Source organism: Gasterosteus aculeatus, chromosome 17, assembly GCF_964276395.1.
Source record: "Gasterosteus aculeatus chromosome 17, fGasAcu3.hap1.1, whole genome shotgun sequence".
Taxonomy (NCBI): Eukaryota; Metazoa; Chordata; class Actinopteri; order Perciformes; family Gasterosteidae; genus Gasterosteus; species Gasterosteus aculeatus.
In genome coordinates, this window is record NC_135705.1 from 7,744,342 (window position 1) to 7,771,004 (window position 26,663).

Consider the following 26,663-nt stretch of genomic DNA (forward strand, 5'->3'; position numbering starts at 1 on the left):
CTGGGTTTGCGTAGGCACACAAGCACAAAACACACAGGAATGCATTAATGATCAAATAAACACACAAAGACAAACCGTACAGTAATAAGTGACGATGCCTCTCAGATTTTTTTTACCACGCCGCATTAAGACATGCTGCATATTCATCCACTTCTATCACAAGCGTTGGAGGTATTGTGTGTTTTTGTGAACCCGAGCCACTGGAGGGAGATGTGCACCTTCTGACAGAGACGAAAGTACAGTAGCTCACCCTTCAGGCAAGCGTCTCCGTCATAAGAAAAAGGACATTTTGGTGGACAGATGGTTTCAAGTGACACAAAATGATTTGCACGGCGTCGGAACTGGGACTATATAAAACAACAACTGTGGGAACTATAAGATGTAGGGAATCGGAAGACGGATACGTAAATGTTTAAGAGCACGGTGGTAAGTTGCCATTACTGAGGATGATGTGCATTTAAGCTGTGATAATGAAAAATACATAAAAGATACTTAATGATAAGAGGCAAAGCAGCGTTTATAAAAACCCATTTGGACAGGTGATGAAAAATAGAGTCAATCTAAAGGACTCCAAGAATGTTTGAGTTGGAGATTCTGTTCACCTTGTTGCGTCATTTATTTAAATAAAATTGGGCTTTGCTGGCTGGTCAAGCATCCAGAGTCAATTCTACTGTAATACCCCACCCCCACTCCGCAGAGCTGGGGAAGCAAACTGGGGTTTGAGAGAGCTTAGTAGCGCAGGGGGAGTGAAGGGCGAGGAATAAGATTAATTTCTCTCCCAGGAGGTTGGAGGAGGAAATGCTTATTTCGCAGTTGCCGTGGAAAAAACGGCAAACAGCGGTCAGACAAGAGCGTCTGAGAAAATATCCATTTGCTTCCTGGTCCAAAGGCACAATAGTCAACAACGTGGTAATAGTTAAATATTCTTACACTGATTGATAAGCCAACACACAGTGAGCTGTGCCGTCGTGCAAAACAAACCACTGCAAACACGCTGTGCTCACTGCAAAAAGAAACCACGGCACACAGCTGCTCTTACCCACTTAGCACACCTAACACAAGGTTTAACACGAAAAACGATCCCAGTATGATCAGGCTAACAAAATAAATCCACGGTGTTTCCCATCCAATGGCGTCGTTCACCTACGGGAGCCAAGAAGTAGACGGTTAACAGACACAAACTCAAGCAAGGAGGTAAGAGAGGAAGGCGCTTACCCGCTTAACACGCCCAAAACCAGGTTAAGAACAAAAAAGGAGCCGAAGATCACGAGACTGACAAAGTAAACCCATGGAAGCTCTAAGCCCATCGCATCGTTCATCTGGAGGAACAAGCATCACCGCAGAAGAAGGAGAACAGGGAGAAGAAAGGGAGAACAGAGTGAAACCAACTGTTACAAGCAGAAACTTTTAGACAAACAGGACGGAAGGTTTAAGGAAAGCAGATTTTCTTCAGGTGAAGAAAAATAAAGATTGCAGAATTGCAAAAAAGCACCGGGACAGCATCTTATTTTAGTTGTGAGCCGTTGAATGCATTCAATCATTTAGTCAATCAATCACATCGGAGTGATAAGAGCTGCCTCTGGAAGTTATCAGCAGCTGCATCATCAGAACGTCAGTCACATCACTGTGGTGATGCTCATCTGAATGGACGTGTCAGCTGACGGGCGTGTGACAGTCACAGGATGTTGAACTTGGAGGGCAGAGACTCACCCAGTACAGCACATCCGTCCAGCCCTCCATGGTGATACACTGAAACACTGTCAGCATGGCAAACAGGAAGTTGTCAAAGTTAGTGATGCCCCCGTTGGGACCGTGCCAGCCTTCCCTACACTCGCTGCCGTTGATGGGGCACTGGCGCCCGTGCCCTGAGATCGCACACGGAGCTGGTTCCTCCTCCGCTATCATATCTGAAGTAAGAGAGGAAAGAAATGTGTCCGTAACCATCGCGGAAAACCACTATGTCATTTTAAAACATTGTGTCGAATCACAGCCCCCTCAGAAGATTTAATCTATTCAATTTGCTGTCATACTTAAAAGTATGTTTCTTTATTATTTCCGATTTTGAAGGACCCGAGGCCAATCCTAGCTGGCTGCACATACAGTCTATACACTGGATAGGAGTAAGTCCATTTTGTCATGAAACCACAAATAAGCACTAAACATGTTTTTTTTAACCCATTTCAGCGTTAAATCAAATCAAAAAAGTGTGCCGTGACGCACATTAGCCATTTCCCGCCTTTACGAATTGTTCATAAAATCCTTGAAACCTAATATTTGATCCGCCCACAAGTGTGCGCAGATAAAATATTAGGTTTCACCTTCTGAATCGATAAATGCATGTTGACATTTGATGAAGTAAGGTCAGCCAGAGTGGAGTTCAAAATGACTTCTCAAAATACAAGATGTGAAGACCAGACAGTCGATTTCTTTACGTGTACAACAAACAATCACGAGGACGTACCTGAGCCGGGAATGAAGCAGGTTGCGTGCATTTTACCAATGAAAAGCTCCAGGCCGATAATAGCATAGATGATGATGACAAACAAGACCAGGAGGGCGATGTGAAGGAGAGGGACCATGGCTTTGATGATGGAGTTCAACACCACCTGTAAACCTAAGCAAGGAGAAGAAAAACACCATATGAAGCTGCTGGGCCGGGAATCCGCTGTAAGAAAATACAGCTACAAACATCAGTTGCACCCTAGTCTCACTGCAAAAAAACAAAGGCTTGAGAGGGAATAAATATGTTATACTAGTCTCAGCAAATAGAACATCTAGAACAACACATGGTTCATAAATATATCAGCGGTGTTTACTCTCGTATCACAGAGCTCTTGCCTCTGGGCCGCTGATGTGGATGCTGAATGCATGTTTTTTTTTTTTAAACAGTCCTCAGGGAGGATACATAGACCATCTGGACTTGTCCAACCTGGAATTAACTGGGATTTCCAAAAAAGGACTGTGGTGATTACACAGTACTGTACACACACGTGTAACGCGTGATGTATCTCAGCTCAGTACTCACTGGGTACTCCTGAGACCAGCCGCAGGGGTCGCAGCACACGGAAGGCTCGAAGGGCTTTAACATCGAATCCACCTGGTTTGCCGCCGTGTCCCTGCATCGACAGATGTTCAATGTCTCCTTCGCCTTCCGACTTCTCTTCTTTGGTCAAAAGCTCCAACACAACACTAAAGAGTCTGTCAGAAAACAAACCTCACATAATCAGTCCGGCGAGGAAACCAAACCGCAGAACATGCCAACATGTTTCTTGTCTGTGTTAAGGGTTCGGAAAGCCCTCACAAACTACAACTCTAACACTAAACATTATTACACGTATTATAATTTTCACCACTAGGGGTGCACTTCTTGCTTAAATCCCTAACATCTGTCACCATTGACTGGAAAATATAATTTTTTTTTTAGAAAGAATATAATTAGCAGCATTAATAAATAAGATATTTTATCATTTAGCAGTGAAACTATAGTCTAGAACGAGTCATCAGTTTAGAAGAACGTGATCACAAAGTGAAATAAGCAGTGAACAAATCTCCCCCCTTGAAAGACGACATTCAACTTCATTACAGTCACTTGGACATTCCTCACCTAGCCAAGAGGGGAACTCATCTCTACACATCACATCAACCATGTGGACTAAAAGTGGTGAATGAAGCTGCCGATAGGAAGGAGTTGTGAGGGGCTGTAAACACAGTCTGCTCCGGCTTATGTTATACTGAGTCACAGCTGTAAGACTGGCCGCCTGTCGGCCGCTGGGGTTTACTTACTCATCCAGTCACGTTCAAGAGAAAACATATCAACCTTTTTATCGTAAATACACCTGAGAAGAGCCACTTCCGTGTAAGTGACCCATCGGGGTTCTTTACCAGTCAAGCTGCATGACCTCAATCTGTCTCCTCACTGTGTTCGGAATTACAAAAGAGGTTTTATACGTCCACTTTGCAGTTTTAAGTGAGTCACTTATTATTTTCTTCTGAAATAATTGTGCCTCCTGATTCACGGTCTGTTTGAAGCTCTCCACAAGTGGCCCTTAGAATCCTCTGATAATTATTTTCTTTGTCAGAAATCCTGCGAGGAGCACCTGCTCGGGGACAGTTTATGGTGAAATGATGTTCGTTCCCTGTCCAGATTATGGCCCCCAGTGCTCACGGGAACATTCACAAGTTTACAAATCCTTCTGTAAATAACCATCAGTGTGTTTGGCAACAATAAGGTTGCAAAGGTTTGGTGAGAGCTCTTTGCTTTTACCCATTTTGAGATGTTTCTTGGGGTTTGCTTGGTCATTGGACACTTGGACACTTTATTACAAGCCACCATTTGGGACTGAACCCGCTGATATCAATGTGCACAGGATTGCTTTGTAATTGCTGATTCAGCTGCTGTCTTGGTTTCATGCCTCTGTGCCTCCCTGTCTTCAACATTCTCATTCCATTAGATTACACATAACTTAATTGAAAATGGAACATGGCGACACCTTTTAGAAATATATTTATTGAGAAAAATGTTGATGCATCAACTAGCTAGTTGCTAACTAAACTTAAGGGTAATGATCTCATATGCTTTTTTTTGTAGCTTCTTTACCCTTTCACATTAAACGGTTTTTTTTCTGTTGTTAATAGCACATATTCATTAATGCAGCCTGAGAGACATGAGGGTCATTTAAACATGATCATTTAAATTAAACGAGAAGCTAATTACTCAAAAAGAAAATTTGTTTCAGAGCTAATTTACTTTTCTGATACTTATGTCCTTTTAATACAATTTACAATACAATAAATATTATTTTATCGTACATTTAAATTTTTTATCCATATGTCAGACAAGAGAAAAATATTTTTCCTGTAACATTACACTGCACACCGTAGATATTTTTCTTTTAAACAATGACATGCTAATTTACAAACCTGTCTTAGATAAGACTGTTAAATGTCTTTTAATTTTGCCAAGAGACCTTTAAAAACAATAATTGATCTGATTAAAGAAAACAACCACAGTAGGCTCAAGATAGCAATTGATATATTTATATATATATATATATATATTGCATCTTTAGACAATAGGCAACCTTTCTCTCTATGAAGGGCATTATTCAAATACATTCAAGCTCTAGACAGAGCTCAATGGCTCTGTGCAACCATTACGTGCCCTGCTGTAATCTATAAATACAAAAACAAACATTGTGATGTGAGCTGTACTGGGAATTTGCAACATTAATTACTTTAACCATTTCAGTGCTGTATTTAGCCACATATTTGATTTAACAGCCAATCCTAACAGTAGGAGCAGCTATCGTAACATTTGATAGCATGACGGATAAATGCATGCTGCATAAAGACTGAGATCTGACCCAGCTACCCACTGGGCTGTGTGCATCAGGAGAGAGAGGGAGGAAAATAGAGGAGAAAAAAAGACGCTGCGATTAAGATGAAGATAACGAGAGGAGAACGTGCAGAGATAGAAATGAGGGCAGAGTGACACGGGGAAGTGTAAAACATGACGTACAAGACTAAAACGGATGGGGGGAAGTATAAGAAATAGCTGCAGAGACAAAGCAGAGCCGGATGGGAGAGTGTGAGCTAAACAAAGTCAGAGGAGAGGAGAGGAGAGGAGAGGAGAGGAGAGGAGAGGAGAGGAGAGGAGAGGAGAGGGAAATATGGGAGGGAGCGTTGGAGAAGAGATGAAGTACGGAAAGATGGTGACTCACTCCAGTGGTGGAAAAGCTCTGATTTATTCTCTCTGTCTTTTCTGGGTCACATACTGTGGGTGTATGAGGGTCTCTATTAGCAGCTTGGTGCAGAGGCTTAAGCAATTTTAACTTAAACAATGACTGTGTCTCTCAGAAAACACTATAAACTGTTGGCTCCTTGCAATGTGACAAAGAGGAAATTCTTGACTATTAATTCCCTTAATTTATTTTTGTGGCTTTCTAGATAAATCAAATTTGAATAAATAAATTAACTGAGGTCAGAGTGTAAATCACCTGACACGATGCCCATTGGTAATATGCTTAAATGAAATTATTATACACTTTATTTAGTAAGAATAAAAGATCAATTATTTTAATTGATCTTTTAGCCAAACTCTGTGACTTACCCTATGACGACAATGACAAAATCCAGCATGTTCCAACCGTTTCTCACGTACGCATTCTGGTGCATCACCAAACCGTAAGCGATAATCTTCAGAAAGGTTTCAATCGTGAAAATGATGAGGAAGGCATACTCAACCGTTTCCTACAGATTCCGAGAAATGAAAGGAGAAGAGAGATACAGATATGTTGGATTAACAATAAAAAAAACATGGACATGGCGTAAATACAGTGTGCTGCATAGACGGGTCACAAATAAAGGGGCCACACACCGGAACAAGAATATGCTCTGAGCATTTCAATGCAGCTCTATAGTATTGATTAATGTGCTCAATGAGAAAGCAACATCAGAGAACACGAGGGAAATAGGTCCAGGAGGTTTTGCCCAATTTGAAACATCACAATCTTTCAAGTTACACTGCACATTGCGTGTCATAAATTCATGCATACCAAATTAAAGAGGTACGTGTTGTTGCGGAAATGGCATTCACAGAGACGGCTGCACTGAAGAAAGTATTAGTGGGGTATTGCATATTGAATTAGCTAGTCGAGAATAGGGTGACTGTATAATATCTAGTTCACCCGTGTCACATGTAGCACAAAAATCACAAAATCCACCCCTGAAAAGAACTGTATCACAGCCAGAGAAATCTGTGAAATATTCTTTGTCTGCTAATTAATCAGTTGCTCGCTTCTAAATTAGGGCGTGTATTTAATAAGCAACGGTATGTCGGCTGTGGTAACGCTGAAGCTGTACACTGGGGAAATACAGTCTTACTCACGGGACAAAAAACATAATCAAAAGGCAAGTCTGATTCTGCTTCCGGTTGGTTATTCGCTTGTGATGACTACGTGAACCAGACTCTGGTTGGTATGTTTTATACAGCATCCATGTAATATTGGTACAGCAGTTTAAGGCCTTAAGTTTAGCACGTGGACGATATGCTGGAGTGACTCCGAAGAGCCTTAAAATGCGACCCCACTGCTGCACAAAGGGATGTGTGCTTATTCATTATACGTTTATTAATATCAAATGTGTTACGTGTCCAAATTGCACCAAATTTGGCAGAAGCACTTCTTTTAGTCCCCAGAAATAAACATGTGAATTAATCCTATCAATGGTTTGGAAAATATGCAAAGTACACACAGAGATTCCTTGTTTTATAATTAGAATATTTAGCACAAATAAGGACCAAGCGCTGATTCACTCGGCGGAGGGAAGTTAAAAAAGGGAAAACAGACGTGTATTAAAAAGATCTACAGAGCATCCGTGATGTAACGCCGCACTGCACCTCTCTACTGTTCTTTCAAAGACGGAGAGAGAACAGGAACATCCGATCCTCGGGTTGAGGTCGAGTGAAGCTCACAGCAGAGGAACACGTTGCTGGATGTGCATGTTAGTGCATTGCGATGTGTGAGGCGCTGGAGGTGGACACACCAGGGTGACGCTTATGTAGGACAGTCCCGGGACCTCCCTGGAGATTTGTAACTATAGAGAGGCCCTGTTCTTCCTCTATGCACGAGACAGGGCAAAGTAAACTCTGCACACTGGGACCATGATATCTTTCCGTCAATAGGAGAGTCATTTAACTCTTCACATGGGATGCTGTGGGGCTCTTATAATACACACGTACTGTATATATTATATACATAAAAAACGCTCCCGCCAAAGTCCTTAATCCTTTGCTGTGTGTTCTCCCCATAAATGCGAGAGCACCGCGGCTGCAGGGGCTCGTTTTCCCAACAGTTTAAGGCAGATTGTGAGAAGCACTTAGGCCGCAATAGGAGACACGGGCCGCTTTGTTAGCGAGGTAAAAGGTTGCGTTAAGCTCAGAGTGCGCCTGAGGGCCGCAGGAAGCAGAGGACAATGCGGGAAGAAAGGGGCGAGACAAGTAAACATTGAGGCCAGAAGGAGCGCTAGTAGGTGTGTGTTGGTGGGACACTGGCTCCAGTTAAGCGCTTGAGTTCACATCAACAAAATAGATGCAGCCTGTCTTCTTATACAGTATTCTCCACTTGAATCTTCAAAATACTTCATAACGCGTCGTCTTGTGTGTTCTCCAGCAGTTGTTGTGTAATAAGATACAGAGAGCAGCATGTAATACGTTGTCAGAACAGTTTTAGCTTTCCAAGGCAACACTAAATTTATGCAAATTGCCACTTCCTCTTTTGTGAAAGCATGTTAAAGACAACAGCAAGTGATAACCATTCCCTCTCTATTAAGCAGCAATTCATGAAATCATCAGCGTGTTATTCTGCGAGCAGAAATGGAACGAGGAAGAGACACAGGAAGAGAAGGAGAGCGAGGAAAGAGGCCATTGGGGATGACCATAAATATCTCTGAGTCATCTTAGTTTATTTGTGCTATAAAGAGACCGGTATGTTCCCTTTTCTCATACAGTTTACAATACTTTCATTTGCAGCGTTCACTTGACTTGCTTCCCTCCGGTTAGACAAAGCATAATCTATCACAAGCTCTCGCGTACGTAGAGACACACTTTCAAGGCACATGTTTATGTCCTAAAGAACACGACGACAGCAAAAGATGAGCTCATCACGCGGCGCAATGCGCGTTATCCCTCGAGTCGCTCTTCTGCCACAGGGTGGTTGTCCATGTCTGCAGGCACAACTCAGTTTATGTCACACATCCACAGAGCTCAGATCATCATATCAAAAAGGACGCTAACCTACTGAACCATTCATTGCTTTACATAACTTCCCATTTGAATGAAATGTGCAGACAGCCGCAGTGTAAAGCTACTAAGACATAGATGTCACACAATGCCCATTAAGCTCCATCTATCTACTTCATTTATGAGTGCATCATGAGTGCATCATGTAAATGTTGTACATACTAACAGTTGAAATTAAGCTTAAAAGTACACTAAAACTGCCTTCCAGGTTAGAACCGTACACATACGTAACTTCCCTTGTTCCCCCTGTGTGTGTGTTATCGGAGCTTCTCTTTGTTTAGTTGACTGTGCAGGATTTCAGGTGCCTGACATCATCTTTGTTCAGGCTAGCAACCATCTTCCTGTGTGTGCTCTGGTAATTAGCTCATTAATTAATTAATCTTTTTTTTTTCTCCAGATTATTCAATTGAAATATCCATTCCAATAACCCAAAGCCAAAAGTGATATTTTAAAATGTCTTATTCAGTGCAAAGCAAAACAGACTGAAATCCAAAGATATCCGGTGCGGACGACTAAGAAATCCAGAACATATTCAATTTAGAAGCTGGAACCAGAGAATTCTGTTTGAAAACTAACTGAGTGATTAATGCAAATCAAATTTCTGTCAATTGATAAACTGAGGAATCACTTCATGGTCCATCATATGAATTGTCTAACAAACAAACTGTGCAGTGTATTTCGGTATTTCTGATTACACGACCGCCTGAGTGTTATTATATGTGCATTTATGACAAGCCGACCACCACGCGCTAACCATGTGCAGTACAGCAATGAGCACATGTGACCAAATGACAATGACACAGCAGCCCATACACACACACACACACACACACACACACACACACACACACACACACACATCAGTATTAGTAGTAGTTACATTGCTATCGCTGTTTGTTCTACTGTATCCACTGGTGCTGTGATTATTATTAGTCCATAATCAGTCTGCTTACTACTCTCATTTTATGAATAATTTCTGTCATATGCATTTAATGTGTTGTGACTCTGCTATGTTGCTCATTCTGTACAGATGCCATCTGTCGCGTGTCTGCTCATCTGGGGAGAAGGATCACTCCTCCGTTGATCTCCCTAAAGTTTATTGCTTTTCTTTTTATCCCCGTTGAAGCTTTTGCTGTGTGGATGTAAGGATCCAGGTACAGAGGATATTGCACGTGTACAGATGGTAAAGACCTCTAAGACAAAGTTGTGATTTTGGGCTATACAAAGTAAATTAAATCATATTATTGAATTGAAATGAATTGAATACATGGCTGTAAACTCTGCAGCTACAGGCCACAGACAGTTTGAGAGCAAATCTGTGAGTGTCACGAAAGCATTTTATCATTTTGGAACTCATCCTGCACACAGTGAGCACACAAATATTCTGTAGGACTTCCCACATCATTCTCCGGCTACATCTCCTTCCCCCATGCGTTCTCCATCTCTCGCTAACTCTCTTTCCTTCCCCTGTCGGTGTAGATCAGTCAGCCCATCCAGCCGAGCCAGGGGAGGCAGCTGAGGGGAGCCAGCGTTTACTGCTTCTACACCTACAGTCCTACAGGTTAGCACAATAAATACGTGTGTTTCAGTGTGTCTTATGCAGGGGTTTGTGTTCATTTACTGTATCTTTTAATAAGGCCTAAAAAGGCCATTATCAGTGAATTCTAAGTGCAGTCATTCCTGATGTAAGGATCTAATAATGTATTGTTAGAAAATACTGTACTATGTGCCGAAATCCCTTCACACGTTTCTGCATTGTTTTGAGTTTAATACTGAAACTACTGAGTAAATCCATCAATAAAAAATAACAGCAGCAACAGGACACCTTGTTTCTACCTTAATCCATTAAATGGGAATTCAGCAACTGCACAACAAGATAAGTGTATCTGTTTGCATGCAACATTACCCATATTGTATAATGTGCATTAGAGTATACTAATATATCTTTGTATAAGTACTGTGGGGGCGGCAAGAGTTGTGGACGTCACTGTGCCAAGGAAAAGGCTACAAGTACAGGTCATCTTAAGTATACCCACACTACCTTCACAGAGGAAGATAACATCATACTCAATACTTGTTGCATAAGTTCAGCGATGCATTGCTCAGTGTTGGCCTACGGTTACACATCGGCACAGAAATGAACACCGATGTAGTTGTTCAATCAAGATGTATTCTCACTTTGTAAGATGCTGCAGCTGTGAGACCTTGCTTGGCTTCACACGGCGGGTGGAGTTTATCCAGAATCACAGTGTTTCAAAGCGGAGTGACCTCTGATGTCTGTCTGCCAAAACGATCCAACCTGCTGAGTTCATGAGCAAAACTATCAAAGCTTGTCTTAGTGTTGTTGTGTGAGTGTTTGCATGTGACTGTGGGTGAGTGTAGAGAAAGAGGAAAATAGTGAATCGGTAACCAGAAATGCTGCCACACTTCACAAGGAATCAAGCATTCTTATGTATTGCCATTTCAGTTGATCCCACAATATAGACACACACAGTGACCCATGACCTCGTTCTTTCTTCCCTGTGGATGTTAGTGCTCCTGAACACTGAGCGGTGTAAAGAAGCACGGAAACCTCACAGAAAATAGCTGAACTCAGGAAATTAAAGTTAGATCCCAAAAGCCAAACTCCCCCTCTTCATCTCCATGCAACACGTCAGTTTAAAATCATCCAAAGCTTTTGGGCTCAAGCAGTCAAAGCTTAGTTTGAATTGAATATTGTCACAAAAATATATGTTATTACTAACAGCGAATAGATGGTAGTAGCAGTAGTACTAATAATAGTATCTGTCTTAAATACTATAATATCTGCGTGATGTGCTTGGTAAAGGGAGAATACTACAGGTGTCTCCGCTGCTCTGGCTGAGTTTGCGTCGTGTCTCTTTAACAACTCGTCCCTTTATGATTTGTTGTCACCCTTAGATATGATGCTGTGCATGTTGAATTAATCTCTCACACTCTGTCGACCTCGGTCAACCTCACACGGCCAAACGAGCACATGCACATACACACTGGGAGTCAGCCATATAAATGTTAATAGAACAATTAAAGTGTTATAGTGGCAAATGATCAAATATTTACATCTGGTTTGTTTCAAATAATTTATCTGTGAGAGATCTGTTATGTTATTTTACTGTCTTCAAATGTTTTAATGTCGTATCACTAAACCGATATGTTTGTTGAACAATAGCAAAACAAAAGAAAGGGTAAAAGACCATTCTAATTAAATGTATTTATTTATTTAATAATATTTCTGTTTTGAAATGAGCTTCGACCGGCTCTGTGGTTTGCGCTGATCTACGCTCTGAAGTGCATGAAGGGTTTAATGCGACAAACAAAAAAGAGAACGAACTCACAGTTAATGACTTAAAACGATTTGAATCTGGAAAGTTATCTGTGATCTCAACTGCTCCTGTTGAAAGCTTTTGAGTTTTGCTTGAAGGTTTTGTCCATTCCTGTGTGTGAAGCTGAGCGATGTTTTTCCGTATTTCCTGTGGTTTATGTTTAGTGGTTCCTGTTCTATTTGTTATTCACCTCTCGTTCAAGATCTCTTCTATTTTCTCCCTTCTGTGTATTCTTTCCCCAGTTTTGACTGTCGCTCGCATTAGTTTCACCTGGTCTCTACTACCCTTCACCTGCTGTATCTTTAGTATTGCTGGTATCTATATAATCGTTTATTCATACAATTTTCCAATCTATCTAATCTGTTGCATTGCAACATTATCATTGACCGTTTTATCCTTGCCTCCTTTTCTTCCAACAGTTTGTATTGATAATATATAATATATTCTTATGGTTATTTAAATGACTTTTTACAGAATTGCAACAAAGATAATAAAACTGTCTTGAATTTAATATAAAGTCAAAAACTGTTATAATGTGCCAATATGTTAACTGTAAATGCCATCACAACATGTGCAAAGACATTAATTCATAAAGCATCTGTGCTCCCCTTCAAGGTGGCCCTTTTAAAGCACACAGTGTGCACAAGCTCTTCTGTGGTTCTTAATCATGGCTGCAGTGTCACACAGTACCCACACAAAGCCGGCACGGCTCTGACCGCCTCTCTTTACTCGCTCCAACACTAACACACGCACACAGACAGAAATACACATTCAGGATAACAAGCAGGGACAGTGCTAGTGTGAGCTACAAATGAGCAGTTACGTTAAGTGACTAAACACATACTTCTATCATCATCTCTATGGGAGTCCAGACGTTAGTGCTTGTGCCAGCATCACACACACACACACACACACACACACATACACACATAGACACCACGCAACCTGCTTCATCATCACACACTTACAGCTTCACACTCTTCTTTACACAAAATAATGACACACAAAGCCCACCTCGGATGGAAATATATGTTGTGAACTTATACTACGTACAAATACTACCAGAGGTTTGCAAAAACCTAATCAAAAAACGCAAAGGCTGGATTAGTTTGGAATTGTAAATACAGCCTAAAAGTGCATATGTCATTGCCATTCTATAAATGTACAGTACAAACTGTTGGCATAGAGACTGTGACCTTGACTTGGTGACTACAAAGCTGACGAATCACACCCGGCACTTTAATAAAAGAGAATAACAAAGGAAAGCTGAGGGAGAACCTGAGCAGCTAATATGTGAAATCTCTTTTGAAGTGGTATTTATTCTTTCACACATTCCTGATCGGCATCCTTAAAATAGTTTCTAAAGGCAAGATGCAGGATGATGCAACGGTGCTTGACATATTATTAACACATCAGATGTCAGCTCAAAGGAATACATTCTGCTGTATTGTGCCTCTGATGGCGTTTGACGATCTGGCGGATGCCTCTTGGAGGCCGGGTGTCACACTGAAGCACTTAGTGACTGTGATCAGTCAACAGGCATTGGCTGCCAGTCACAAGTTTGGCACTCTGATGGTATTTACATCACAAATTACTTCTCTGTTTTTTAGTTGCTCCCTTAGTAGGTCACGTTGGCATGTGCATTTCATGCCTCTAACAGAGTGGCATACATTTATAAAACATAGGAATGGGGCTTTGCTTTTGTGTGTCTGTTGTGCGAATGAGTGAACTGATCATAGATCTGATTAGAAACGCTTGTGCGATTTGAACCTATGAAACAGGAGGTTCTGCTGTTGTGCACATGGTGTTGATGAACGAGGATAGAATACGTTTAAATACAGTTGTGTGCCATAAAACTAGCCACCAATTAACATAAAACAGATGATAAGCAGTTGTTTTCAAATAGAATCATGAGCAAGATATGAAGAGACCAAAAGATTTTGGCCATACTGCCCAACTCTCATTCTCGTCCTTCAAAATGCCGAAACCGTTAATTGTAACAGCATCTAACATGTGGAGCTGTGCATTCTCTGCTCGTGTCCATATGACCTCTGTATCGGTTTTCTGAGCACATTTCAGTCTTTACATGTTTGTCTTTTTGTCCCCCCGTCCTGCGGCTCCGGAGTTATGCAATAACTGTGGTACGGTCAAACACTACATGATACCATACGCGATTCACTGTGTGTTGCCTCACTAAAGAACAGACGCATGAATCATATTCACCATGAAAAGGTCATTGTTTTGCTCAGCTACCTTCAGCCAGAGCTGCCCGGGGTGTTGAGTCTCACAGAGATAAGTCAGAAATGACGTTAAAGCAAAGGAACGAAGGTTGCAGACTATTTATCTGTCCCCGAGACGAGGTGGGTGCGGAGGAGACTCAGTCACGTGCAGGGTGGGTTGTGCCTCGTATATTTGCAGTGAAATGATCAAACAAAGTAAGGCTTTGCCGTCTTTGTGTGCTAGCTACGTCCTGTTACTCACTCGTGCCTCCTGGTGGTGGCAGGAGCTCAATCCTTTGGCCATTGTTCTGCCTGAGGACGAAAAATTGCTTTCTATTCATAATGAGCTGCTGCATTTAACTGAGCCTCACTAATAAGATGGACAGACTCGTGTTATTAAGGCCTCTGTGACTTTGCAGCATCGCACCGACTGTTCTAACCCAGAGCAGCTCTGCAGCATGTCTGTACCACAAGCCATCAAACTCAGTGTTTTTATTTTGATGTGTTAATGTTACCTGAGAACATCCTACACACTCACCGGGCGAAACATCAGCTGGTCTGTATTACAACATTTCAGCGCCTCTGTGATGAAAGTCACACCGCTTTTGAATGTATCAGTTTTGTGTGTGTGTGTGTGGCTAAAAAAAACGGCTTACTTCGGCAGCCTGGTGAAATAATTTGATCCTTGCTTTACACATCAGGCCACTAAAGCGTCCCACCTCAGGTTTCATACGAGCTCTCCGTCCGCCCCTAAGGCTGCAGAGCACAGCGGTGTGAAATGACAATCTCCACTTACAGCTGTACCTGCTGGCTGCTACGGAAAACATAGCTCAGCATTTTTGTCTCCAGTGCTCCTATTGTGACTACAGCGTGAGATCTGTGGAACAACTAAGGCCAAGCTGGCACACCTGCCCTACAAAGTATTTTATTGTTCAACCTCTGCTGAAAAAGGGAAAGATCGCAGTATCGAGCCTCCGGTTTAATTCTGCAGTGTCCACATGAGAAATGAGATACCACAGTCCTGTGCAAGGAGTAGACAATCATCAGTGTGAGGATCAGCAAAAACAGACGCCGTATAGGAGCATCCAGATAAGCTCTTACGAGGCCATTATACATTTCAAAAAGGTAAGCTTTGTGACGACTTTAAATGATAAGGAACTTGAGATCAAACCATCAACATATCATCTCCTCTCTTATTAAAGGTATTTTAATGGTGCATGTAAGGCTTATCAATGATGCTGCTCAGTGCTGGGCCCTTTGAACAAAAGTACACAAAATCTACCAAAGTGGTTCATTATTAAATGGTGCATCCACAACTTTAATCTTCAAATTGTGGACGGAGCAGTCATGCACAACATCCATTAGAAGAGACTGACACGATGCAGCAACATCAGCAGAGAGAAGACCTAAGGAGGCCATCATTAGGAATCAACTATTTCATGCTCACACATCCATCTGGTTTGCATTAAAAAGGCTGAGATGATATTTATTTAGTTGATGTTCGACCTTTTGTTTAGCCAGACACACTTGAATGTGATACAAACTGGAATTTCTGAAGATATGAATGTAAATTCTGGCAAGTTATGTTCCATAATGGCTGCATTGCAAATGAATAAGAAGACGTGAGGTTTAGAGGTCATACATAAAGCCAACAGCGCCTGTCAACACTATATTTGTCATCACTTTAGCAAAATGTGTTGGCATTGCTTTAAGTCCAACCAGTCTCTCTGCATATTTCTACTTTCTTGTCCGTTTCTTCTTATGCAAGTGTGAACATTTTCTTTATTCGGTTGCCACCGTTAGGACCATCCCACTCCTCACTCCTAAACTAACCCTGACAACACACCGTACATAATACTGTATCAGGTACTGTATTGTCCCAGATGGCCCACTTTCTCCTGGTGCACCACCGCTGTGTAAACAAACACCCTGAGGTCACCCTCCAGGAGGTCAAACCGAGAAGCAGCACATCTTACGCGTCTAAAGTAGAGCAGACACCGTTTTAACTCAAGCTGTAGCTTATCCTGCACAGCAGGTTGAGCAGCGTGTGAGCTGAGAAGAACTCCTGCCGGTCTTTTACAGCGAGCTGGTAACCTCCTCTAATATGTTCCTTTTTCTCAGAAAGATGTAAAATCAAGAAGCTTTCATGATTGAAGTGTCTGAAGACACACTGCATGCTTTTCATGAATCATTGAGCAATTACAGCTAAATTCTGCTCATGGAAGTAGGACCACATTCTGGTGCGTTTGTCTCGCTTTTGGAAAGAGCATTCGTACTCAACTGTGGAACAATGCTTACAACACTACATCACGCATAATTCATCACACGGACATAAATGCACAAGGTGCACAGAGTGGTGCAATGACGATACGTTCTAAAAATAGAAAGCTGAATAAAACCTTTGTAGAGGGAAACTATGACATGATAAAGCACCAATGAGGATTGTTGTCAAAGTGTTTCTCTCGCGCAGAAGATACAATGTGAACTTGATGTGAAAATCCACATCCAACACTATGCAGAGCAATACAAGTCTGTTTCTGGCTTTAAGTAGCAGCACTGATACAACAAGCACAACATAAATAAATGTGTCATAGTGGCATGTACAGACTACTCACCAGGTCATGGTTTGTGGAGTTGGAATCATCTGCAGGGAAGGGTACATAGACAGCTAAGGCCATACAGTTGGCAAAAATAGCAATTAATATAAAGATATCAAATGGCCTGAGGAAAAAGGTTAAGGAAAACACAAACGAAAACGATGTAAGCAATACAAAATATGAAAATTAGTTGTGATATGCAAAATATTGACTTATCGCACAATATAAAAAATGAGTGTGATCATTTTGGTGCAATATTCATTTTACATATAAATGATTTTCTTTTACTTTATTTTCAAAACATTTTTCAACCTAACATTTCTTTTCTCAAAATGTTTTTTGAGCTAATAGTATATTTAAACTTTTTTTCCAGTTAGACATTTTTTGACCCAATACTTTTTTACTCTTTTTTTGTCAAAATGTTTTTCAGCCTAATAGTCAGTAATACATTTTTTTAATTCAAATATTTTTGGAATTATTTTTCAATTTTGTTTTTACCCAGACCCAGGCAGGGATTTATTACGTATGAATGCATAGCACCTTTCTTTTATCAATTATTTTTCCAATGAAGTCATAATCCAAATACGTGCCAGTATACTATTCTACTCTCAACGCTTCCGCTCTGTGAACAGTTCATGATCTTTGTTCAAATCCCAACAATGAGATGTTCACCCATCTCTGAATAACACCACTGTAAAGGATACTTCCACTCCACCAGGCTGATGCAGGCCCTGCGTATTGGGTTGTTTAGTTTGAGGCAGAACAGAGCCCTTGGCGGCCTGCTGTTGGCATTACTGCCCTGTTTCTTGCTCTTGGCATACTGCTGCCTCTTCTTCTGGGCCAACGCACCGACCGGGATGGTACTGGACACTGGGGCAGGCAAGGCAGGAGGTGCGGGTGGTGCTGCTGCAGGGGCTGGGGCCGCAGCAGGGGCTGGGGCAGGGGCAGGGGTTGAGGCGGGAGGGGCCTCGGGGACCGCGGGGGCGGGGTCTGGGGCAGGCCCGTTGGCGCTCATGGTGTCGGCGTGGCTCTGTGAGGAGCATCCAGCAGCATGGATCTGCCAGGGTAGACTGTGTGGCTAGAGAAGGGCAGAAGAGTCTGACCAATGAGCTGGCACGTCACCAGGGGGAGCGACTCTGGTGCTGCTGGCATAATGTGCCTCTGAGAAGGAGAAAAGGGTAAGATGAGATCATGGCATCACTACATTTTACACTTTTTATTGCAGTAAGTGGTACAGTGGTAGAACATGGTCGTCCTTGGTCGTCCATGGACGGCATCTGTCCTTGTCCCTGTGTTCTCGGGCAAGACTCGGGCAACAATTTACCCCAAGTTGCTCCCCGTAGTTGTGCCTACGGTGTGAAGGAAATGTATGTTAGCCTGCCGCTGATGGGCAGGTGGCACCTTGCATGGCAGCCTATGCTATTCATGTGCGAATCGGTGAACGAAAACATGTAGTGTGAAAGCGCTTTGAGTGGTCGGAAGCCTTGAAACATGTAATGCATTGTGAGACATTTTAATTCAGCTTAGATATAACTGATGACAAACAAGCAAATGTCAAAGATGAATTACTCAATACATTTAAAGAGGCTATTTGTGTGATCTAATGTGAGGAGCTAACCTGCATGCTGCCCCAAACACTGCAAATATTGAGATCTGCAACCAAATCTGAGGATCATTAGAACTACAAATGTGGCACTCCGGCCTGCTTATCGTGTTGCTAATAAGAGTCTAAATTTATTTAGCATTTCCTGAAAATGAACATATTTTCAAAGGAAAACGACTGAACACAGATGACATGCAGATGACACACACACACACACACACACACACACACACACACACACACACATTAAGCTGTAAATTCAGAGCTGCCACTCTCAGGCATCACTTGGTCCTATCAGTTGTGTAAGTCCTTGAACTGCTGAGCAGGCCCGCAGAGGAAGGAACAAAAAAGGTCACATTGCAGTGATGCTCCAAGACAAATGCATCTTCACATTGTATAGAAAAATGGGCTATCAGTGTTATTGTTATGTATGACTGCACATTTTGTGGGGAATTCATGGTGCCAGCTTCCAATCTCCTTTGTGCTGCGGTGCTGCCTTCGTGTAGCCTTGACACAGTGCAAACTCAATATGGGGAAAATGCGTTCAAAAAGCGCTTATTTTACGATATTAATTCCGCTGCTGCATCGACAAACATCAACCGTGCAACCGTGATGAAAACGAACACTGTCTTTTTTTTTTGCATGAGCGACTCGTGACAATTTAACCACCATCAATGGTGCTCGTATTTCTCCTTGGAAGCCACCAAGGTATAGGTTGGTTAAAAGCACCCCCCCCCCCCCCCAAAAAAATGATGCGAAACGACGGCCGTACTTGACTCATGGAGGCGCATCCATCAGATGGTCCTCGAAACAGCTGGCTACGTTATTACAACAAACCTCAATCAGTGATGCTCTTTACACTCAGGGCCAAAGTAGTGGACAGTCCACATGACCAGAGCCCAGGTGCCTGCTTCCAGCCCGGCGGCTCTATTATCAACATGTACTTTCATATATATATACATACATCCCCCTCCCCTAAATATGTCAGCGTCGAGAGGGAATGTGGCCATTTAATAATAACCGCTGTCCTCTGACTGGAAGCATCATCGTTGGCTGCATGCAGGGAGAACGCGGCTATATGCTAAGCGGCTAACTTGAGTTTGCGGAGCAGGAAACCGCAGCGCGCCGTTACCTTTTCCCCGAAGACTTTATGAGTCCGCCGCGGTCCTCTCCGCTCGGTAACACGGGTCCACGGCTCCGCGGGGCGAGAATGGCAGGTCCGGTTTCTCAAACGGCGGTTTAACGTGCATCAGCTCCGGCTGCAGGAGGAGCACATGAAGCCTGTGCCGTTAATTAAGCTCTTCCACGGCGATCGCGGAGAGCTGGAGACAGGAGAGTGCGCACCGCACGACGGAGCATCCTCATCCGCTGCCGACTTATCGTCACGGGTGAACAGTGACACAAGTCTGTATCAGAAAACGATGTTCTCCTCCTTCTTCTGCTGCTGCTGCTGCTGCTGCTGCACAAGACTGCTCGCATCAAATCGATGCTATTGGTATGCGCAATACAGCGCTGTGCAACAAAAGGAGACAACTTTCATACAGGGTGTTAGCATCCATGAAGGTCATTAAGACACCATACGAAACGAAATGGGTACACTTTTGAATAATGCACCCTACGTGCTTTGTTACAGCAAATGCATCAAATACAATCAATTATGAGTTACAAAAAACTGATTGTGTTTTGCCGAGTTGTGGGAATAACCAAAGCTGTTTTCTTTCCCATTTCTGTGTGGATACAATGCTGTTACTTCCCCCTTATGACTGACAAGTCATATGTGTGGTGAAACATATTTTGCTTGGTTATTATTATACATTTAAATCTGCAGTTGCAATAATACATTTCAATAATTCTCTTTGCTTAATAAATGTTATTTTTGACCGCTTATAAGAATTAATACATTATTTATTAATCATACGGTAAAGTCTTTTAGTTCTGTTTTTGGTCTCCACCTCCTGAGGGACACGTCTGTTTCTGTAGCTGCTTAATGCTTCACTATGTTCTCCATGGTTACTAACTCGGCCTGCTGTTCAGAGTTGAGCATGTAGTTATTTTATTGCTCTTTTTGCTTAAAACAGTTGCCAGCTGCAACCAAAAAAAAAAACTGAGCCCAGTGTGAGTAAACAAAAGTGATGATCTCAAACTCACTATAAAGGAGCTGCTGTTTCAATGGATAATTCTCTGCAGGTTCATTACAACATGATCACATGGTTCACATTGTTTTTTATAATAAACATAGCAGCTTAAAAACGATCAATTCTGTCCTGCCAGACATGTTTCCTTCCATCTGACAATAAGTTTCAATACAAAACTGCTTCTTTACCAGTCTTTTTGTTAAAGGAGAAATACAGGGTATGTGTGGAGGTCTGTCACATTCAGAAATATTCAATGTATAGCCGCTTGGATGTAAAAGTAGAGAATGCATTCCATGAGATATTGCAAAAAACTACACTGTCATCACTCGATAACTATACAAAATCATCACTTTATAACTCATTAACCTCTGAAATCAAATGATGTCATTCATTATGGTGGCATAAACAACACTGTTAACATTATTACCATAAATATGCTTATTTATGAATTACAAATACAAACTGCATCACAAGGCACTTGTACATCTGTCATGAATACAGCTACACGATAATCCTGCCCTCATGAAAAACTAATGACTAAATGATAGCTCTGACCCTCAGTAGACCTTTTCATAACACACAATTCATTTGCAGTCATTGTTATGTTGCTCAGTCTTGCCTAACAGTTGCAATGAAAAGACAACAAGACTGACTTCGCCGTGTGATTCAAGCATTTAAGTGAATGGTATTGACGTCTCCACATATCGCCTTCGTTAATATCGGTAAAAGCACACATCACGACTACGGCATTGCTAACAGGTCAGGCGGGATCAGATCAGCCTGCTCAAACAGCAGTGACCAGAGTTCAGTGGGGCACGCTATATGATGCTGCACACTGTGCTGTGAAAATACCTGCCAGAGCAGAAGAGCCGACCCCCGTCCTCTGCTTCACCGAGCTGATGTCCCAGCTGACAACAAAGAGCAGAAAACAGGCCTCTTCTTACCTGCTAAGAACAGCAGCAGTGTTTGGTGAGCGGCCACCAACGACATGGGCGAGGAGGACGGGACGAGGCTCATCGTGTCATCTTACCGGGACCTGACGGGATAATGGTTTCTTCTATCGTCTTGAATTATTCACCTATAGACGAGGTGGTGTGTGTGGGTGTGTGTGTGTTTCTATGTTGCCGGTAATTATGCGGCTGCGTGTGTCAAATGGCAGAAAATGGTTTGATCGCATTCTTTATTAAATATGAATTGGCGCTTGTTTAACTTAAGGGAAAATAAGGCACACACCTGAGGAAATAAACACACAAATAGAGCACTGATCATGATTAGACCCCTCAACAACGCAGACGGAAAGACAAAATGCAGAATATTTATTAACATCTTAATACAAAAACGTATATATTCAGTTTGCTCAAATTCAAAACCTCACCACACTTTATATGTATTTCTGTTATTGGCTTTGCCATATGCAGACTTGTGCAGCCTGTAGAATTAATACCATCATTCATCCAACAAATGGAGCCATCAATTGTGTTTACATGTACGGCTGAGGGCTGTTCAAGGCTGAAGGCAAATGTTCCTCCATGGCATGCAAATAAAAAACAGTGGCAACATTGAAGTAGCCATTAGCAGTGTTGGTATGCATCAAACACAGCTTTTGATCACAAAACAGCAAAAGTATGACATAATTTATGGAAATGGCTCTAAAAAGTGAGTTTATTTATTCCCCTCTTCAGCTGCTGGTTCAGTGGGTTTTGAGTCTCAGGCTTCACATTGAAATTTTGTTTGCGTGGGTAGAATCGTATTCACCATTAGAGATTCTTTACTGTGTGCTCATGTAGTTGCTTTGTGCTGGAAAAAATGGTGAAAATGGTTAGAATGATCTTTAAATCAAGTCTCCTCCATATGCGGGTGTCCCAAATGAATATGTTGCTATATGCTTAGATATTCACTCGGAAATATTAACATTTTAGGGCAAAATGTAAATGAAAAGATTTATACCACTCTCATTTCTTTACAGTAAGCGTGACGTTGGAGCCATTCGGCAATTAGCTTAGCGAGAACATTTGAACTGGTTTTGCACCTCTAAAGCTTAAAAAATAACAATAAATGTGATATCCCGTTGTTTAATCCAGACACACTCCAGAAAGTCACTGTGCCACCACACATCCAGCTGATTTCAGACATATAGAACATAGGGGTAATTTGTTCTAAAGGAAATGTCTCATTTCTGTTTCTTTTCCCAACACTCTTGATAAATGCCTCTGTTCTCCTGCTGTTCTTGACCTCATTTCCTCTCTATCAATCAGTTGATTTCCCTTTGATGGCTGTAATGTAATGTGAATGAGGATGGTGAAAAATAACAGTATATTTGGTTAATTCACCTGTTGTATTTATGTGTGTTTTTTTTGTTTAATTTTGAGATTGTGTAAAAAATATCTAAAAAAAAACAAATATCTCATCAAACACACACAAACACGGTCTGTAACCCATTGTGGGAAAGCGCATTGCATCTTATTTCCACTGAATACGGAATACAAATATAAACAGAGGGCGCAGTGGCCCAGAAGGACCACGAATGCCATTTGGCCTCACGCAGTCGTCTGCCCCCACCTACAGTTTGATCTGCTCATCAAACACTCCTTTCTGTTTTTTACTTTAATCAATTATGGAGACCGGAATCTTTATAAAACAGGAGGTTTTAGGCTTTTCTGCTTTCATAGTAACAGATAAAGGAAGATTATAATCTTAGTTTCCCAGTGAATCATTTTCAGTATTTTCCGCATATTCATTTTTCTTCTGAAGATCCCTGTGAGAATATCTTGTAATCTGTGCATGAGTACATCAGACAAAAGGCAATAAATCTGCACAAAGCAGGTATTTTGCTCTTATAGCCCTGCTAATGTCCTATGTAAATGTTTTGTTTGGCCAACCTTTAAAGAGATTATGATGTTTTGACTAGATTAAATGCAGGATTATAGTTTACACATATCACTGAAACAGATGTTTTTTTTAGATCTCTTTCTAAATGCCCTTAGCTTTTACTCTCTGCTCTTTATTTTTCAGCCTCTTCCGCCCTCCATTTTAAAATCAGATTGCAATAAAGCAATAAGACCATTTCATTTATAAGCTGCAAAACTGCTGTTTTATCTTTTTCAACATTTCTGTAATTTCACCTGCTGCATATCTGAAATCTTATGGCAATGAAGATGCGCCATTGCACGGCAAGTTTGAATATTAACATGTGCCTCTTGATGTCCGGCTTGATGGCATCAAATGCATGTAAAACCTGGTTGGCAGGCACTCATGCAAAAGCACTGATGCACCAATCAGTTTTTGCATGTTTATGAGAGAGCTGTGTGTGTGGAGGGGGGGGGGAGTAGGCAGTGTGTTGGTGGTGCTGCTTGAAGGAGAGCAGTAGTGATGGAGCCTGAAAGCCCTGCAGCGCAACTGTTCTCCCGGTGCATCGTCAACTTCACTGCTGAGCCCACAACGCACGCTCAGCCTTAACCCCTGCTCGCACACTCCTCTCTTCTCACTGAATCTTCCTCCCTCTCTTTGTGTGCTATTCATCCACGGCCTCTGCTTATTTACAGCCCAATGCTCATTTTCAACCAGTCCACTTTGGTTTGACAACCTAACGTATTCACTGATTCCACCCAAATGGGACGACTCAGTCCTTTTCCCCTCTTTTTTTGTCTTCCTGTGATCGTCTTTAGGCACAGACAGGGCTGACTTCCAAGATGATCACCAATAGACGCTGCAACTGAATGCTCTGTTGATAATTCAATCATTAATCCAATGCTCTTGTCTCATGCACTGTCAGGGGGTGGGGCTTTTGGGTGACAGACAGCTCTCAGATAGAAGGGCAAGCAGTATGTCATCGTAGTGACTGCAGAGCGATTTAGGGAAATGGAGTGATAAGAGCAGAGAGGAAGAGGCTCAAGCCTGAAGGAGCGACTGGCATTAAAGCAATGCACCAAGACTCACGGATGTCTGCAAGGTTCTGTGCATTTGAGTGTGTCCAGTTAATTTGTGTGTCAATATGTGCACATGTCAACCAGCCTGGGTGCATGTACGTTGGCCTGTATGCGTGTCTGCATTTGTGCGGCCTCTGAAATCTCGTTAATCACTCCAGCCCAACAACCCTGAGTACATTATCGTTTATCTTAGCTCTGCATTTGGGTTTGAATAGCCACAGACACATGCACATGCACACGCATTATATTAACGCATTGTTTTTAAAAGTGGCTGCTTTGCTCCTTTTTTTTCCTGCCAGAGAGATTAAAAATAGAAACATTCCTGCTCTCTGAATGTACTTTCCCTCCAGGAAGTGTGTACTTGTTGGTGTCTGACATTGGCCGCGCACCGTCACGTGACCATCTCATCCCACGCTGCCATTGGCTGGCACCTGTGGGGCTCTGTGAAGAAAAGCGTTTCTGACAGCACCCAGGTGCCCAAAGGAGTTGCTGGAGACTGGGAGAAGGACAATGTCGGTGGATCCAGGAGAGCAGTGGTGGGGGTCGGGGGGGTAAAGGGGCTCTTGGAGATGGGGGCATGTTCTGGGATGTGACCTCACAGCCACAGCGACAGGCAGGAATCCACAGAGATAATCACATGTCTGAATAGGTGAAGGGGAAAATGAAAGAGAAGAAGGAGAGGACGACGTTTGTAGCAATGACACTCGCGCAACCATCACACAATCTCAGCCGACACTGTCTGTTGTCACTCAATCTGGCTGATCTCCATATATTTACATGTAAACATGTCTGGTGTCTTTTCATGTTGTAGTGGTTTGAAACACATTTCACATTGATGTTTGACCTCAGTATTCATTCTGTATTCAATGATGTACAAAATAATCAATTATTCAAAACTCATCTCTGCTTGAATGGTTATTGTTAGATTCTCTATTTTTCAGTTATTGGCTAATGAAGTGGGTGTAATATTCTGCAAACCATCATAGACGTTATCGTCCTACATTTTCGAGGAGATAGTGCCCCCTGCTGTTTAATGTTAGGGACACAAATGACCTGCAAAGAGAGGCTGTTCAAAATGGAGTCGTGAAACAGGCCAAATTCTAGTGATTCCAAAGCACTGCAATATGAAATTTAAAAAAAAGATTTCATGCACATTACTACACTACAGTATATTGTATTTTTATTGTATTTGATAATGAAAGAGCTCCTTGATGAACATTGATGTAAAAGATAACATGTAAGCAAGAATGGTAATTTACACTCGTGGTCACAAAGCATCTAACACAAACACTGCACGCTGAAACATACAGATACAAATAATACACAAGTAAAGATGTTACATTGTTAGGGTTCGGAAAGCTCTCGAGGGAGGCGTCACTCCTTTTTTCTCGTCCCGGCCGGAAACGAAGATACAAAAGAGTCAGCTTGCGTAAATTCAAAAATCAAAAAGTATTTAATAACTAAACAACGTTATAAGGAATACAATTACAAAGTGAAATACAAAACGAACAGTAAATATTTCGCGAAATAGAGAATCCTCTGTGCAAGTCTAAAGTGACTTATCAAAGCGGCTTCAGGAAAATTCTAACAATCTTTTCCCCGCTTTGGTCCTTTGAAAAGTCTTGAGGTGTGTCTTCTTGGGTGCATTTGAATGTCATTGGCTTCTTCTTCAGAGTGTCCCCTCCTGGACTGTCCCCTTCACATCGAGGTGTGAAGCTGCAGCTGTAACCTGAAACCTCACTGTACCATCTGTCCCTCACATTCCAATGCACACAATGTAGATACATTTGGCTTCATGCCTCAAAGAGTGAATATAACAAAGCATGCATAGTTTGTCTTCATCTTATAACTAGTACACCTTAATTACAACAAGTCATTAATGATCACCGTTCATCACACTACATCATAAGATCTAAGACAGTTCATGTGGTCCAATACTCAAGACATTTGCCTCAGTTGGCTGCCTTACATTAAGTTGTTCATCTACTACCTGACAGGAGAAAAAAACTCCCAAAAAACCCTCTTTGGGGATAAAATTGGGAGAA

At 41.9% G+C, this 26,663-nt stretch overlaps 1 protein-coding gene and 1 long non-coding RNA gene across 14 annotated transcripts in view; one reads left to right on the plus strand and one right to left on the minus strand.

Moving 5' to 3' along the window:
* cacna1da (calcium channel, voltage-dependent, L type, alpha 1D subunit, a) overlaps positions 1-20,045 on the minus strand; it is a 49,098-nt gene extending 29,053 nt beyond the window's left edge. For all 13 annotated transcript variants that reach the window (XM_078091928.1, XM_078091932.1, XM_078091926.1 and 10 more), the window contains exons 1-8: positions 19,690-20,045; positions 17,659-18,115; positions 16,973-17,078; positions 6,110-6,249; positions 3,026-3,198; positions 2,462-2,614; positions 1,711-1,907; positions 1,216-1,319 (exon numbers count right to left, since the gene is read on the minus strand). In XM_078091928.1, the coding sequence (XP_077948054.1) occupies positions 1,216-1,319; positions 1,711-1,907; positions 2,462-2,614; positions 3,026-3,198; positions 6,110-6,249; positions 16,973-17,078; positions 17,659-17,969 (1,184 nt within the window). In that variant the 5' untranslated portion in view covers positions 17,970-18,115; positions 19,690-20,045. The remainder of the gene's footprint in view (positions 1-1,215; positions 1,320-1,710; positions 1,908-2,461; positions 2,615-3,025; positions 3,199-6,109; positions 6,250-16,972; positions 17,079-17,658; positions 18,116-19,689) is intronic.
* On the plus strand, positions 286-25,101 carry LOC144388916 (uncharacterized). Its single transcript, XR_013453172.1, has 3 exons — positions 286-426; positions 10,277-10,358; positions 24,969-25,101. It is a non-coding gene; the product is annotated as an uncharacterized LOC144388916 (long non-coding RNA).
* The last annotated feature ends 1,562 nt before the right edge of the window (positions 25,102-26,663 follow it).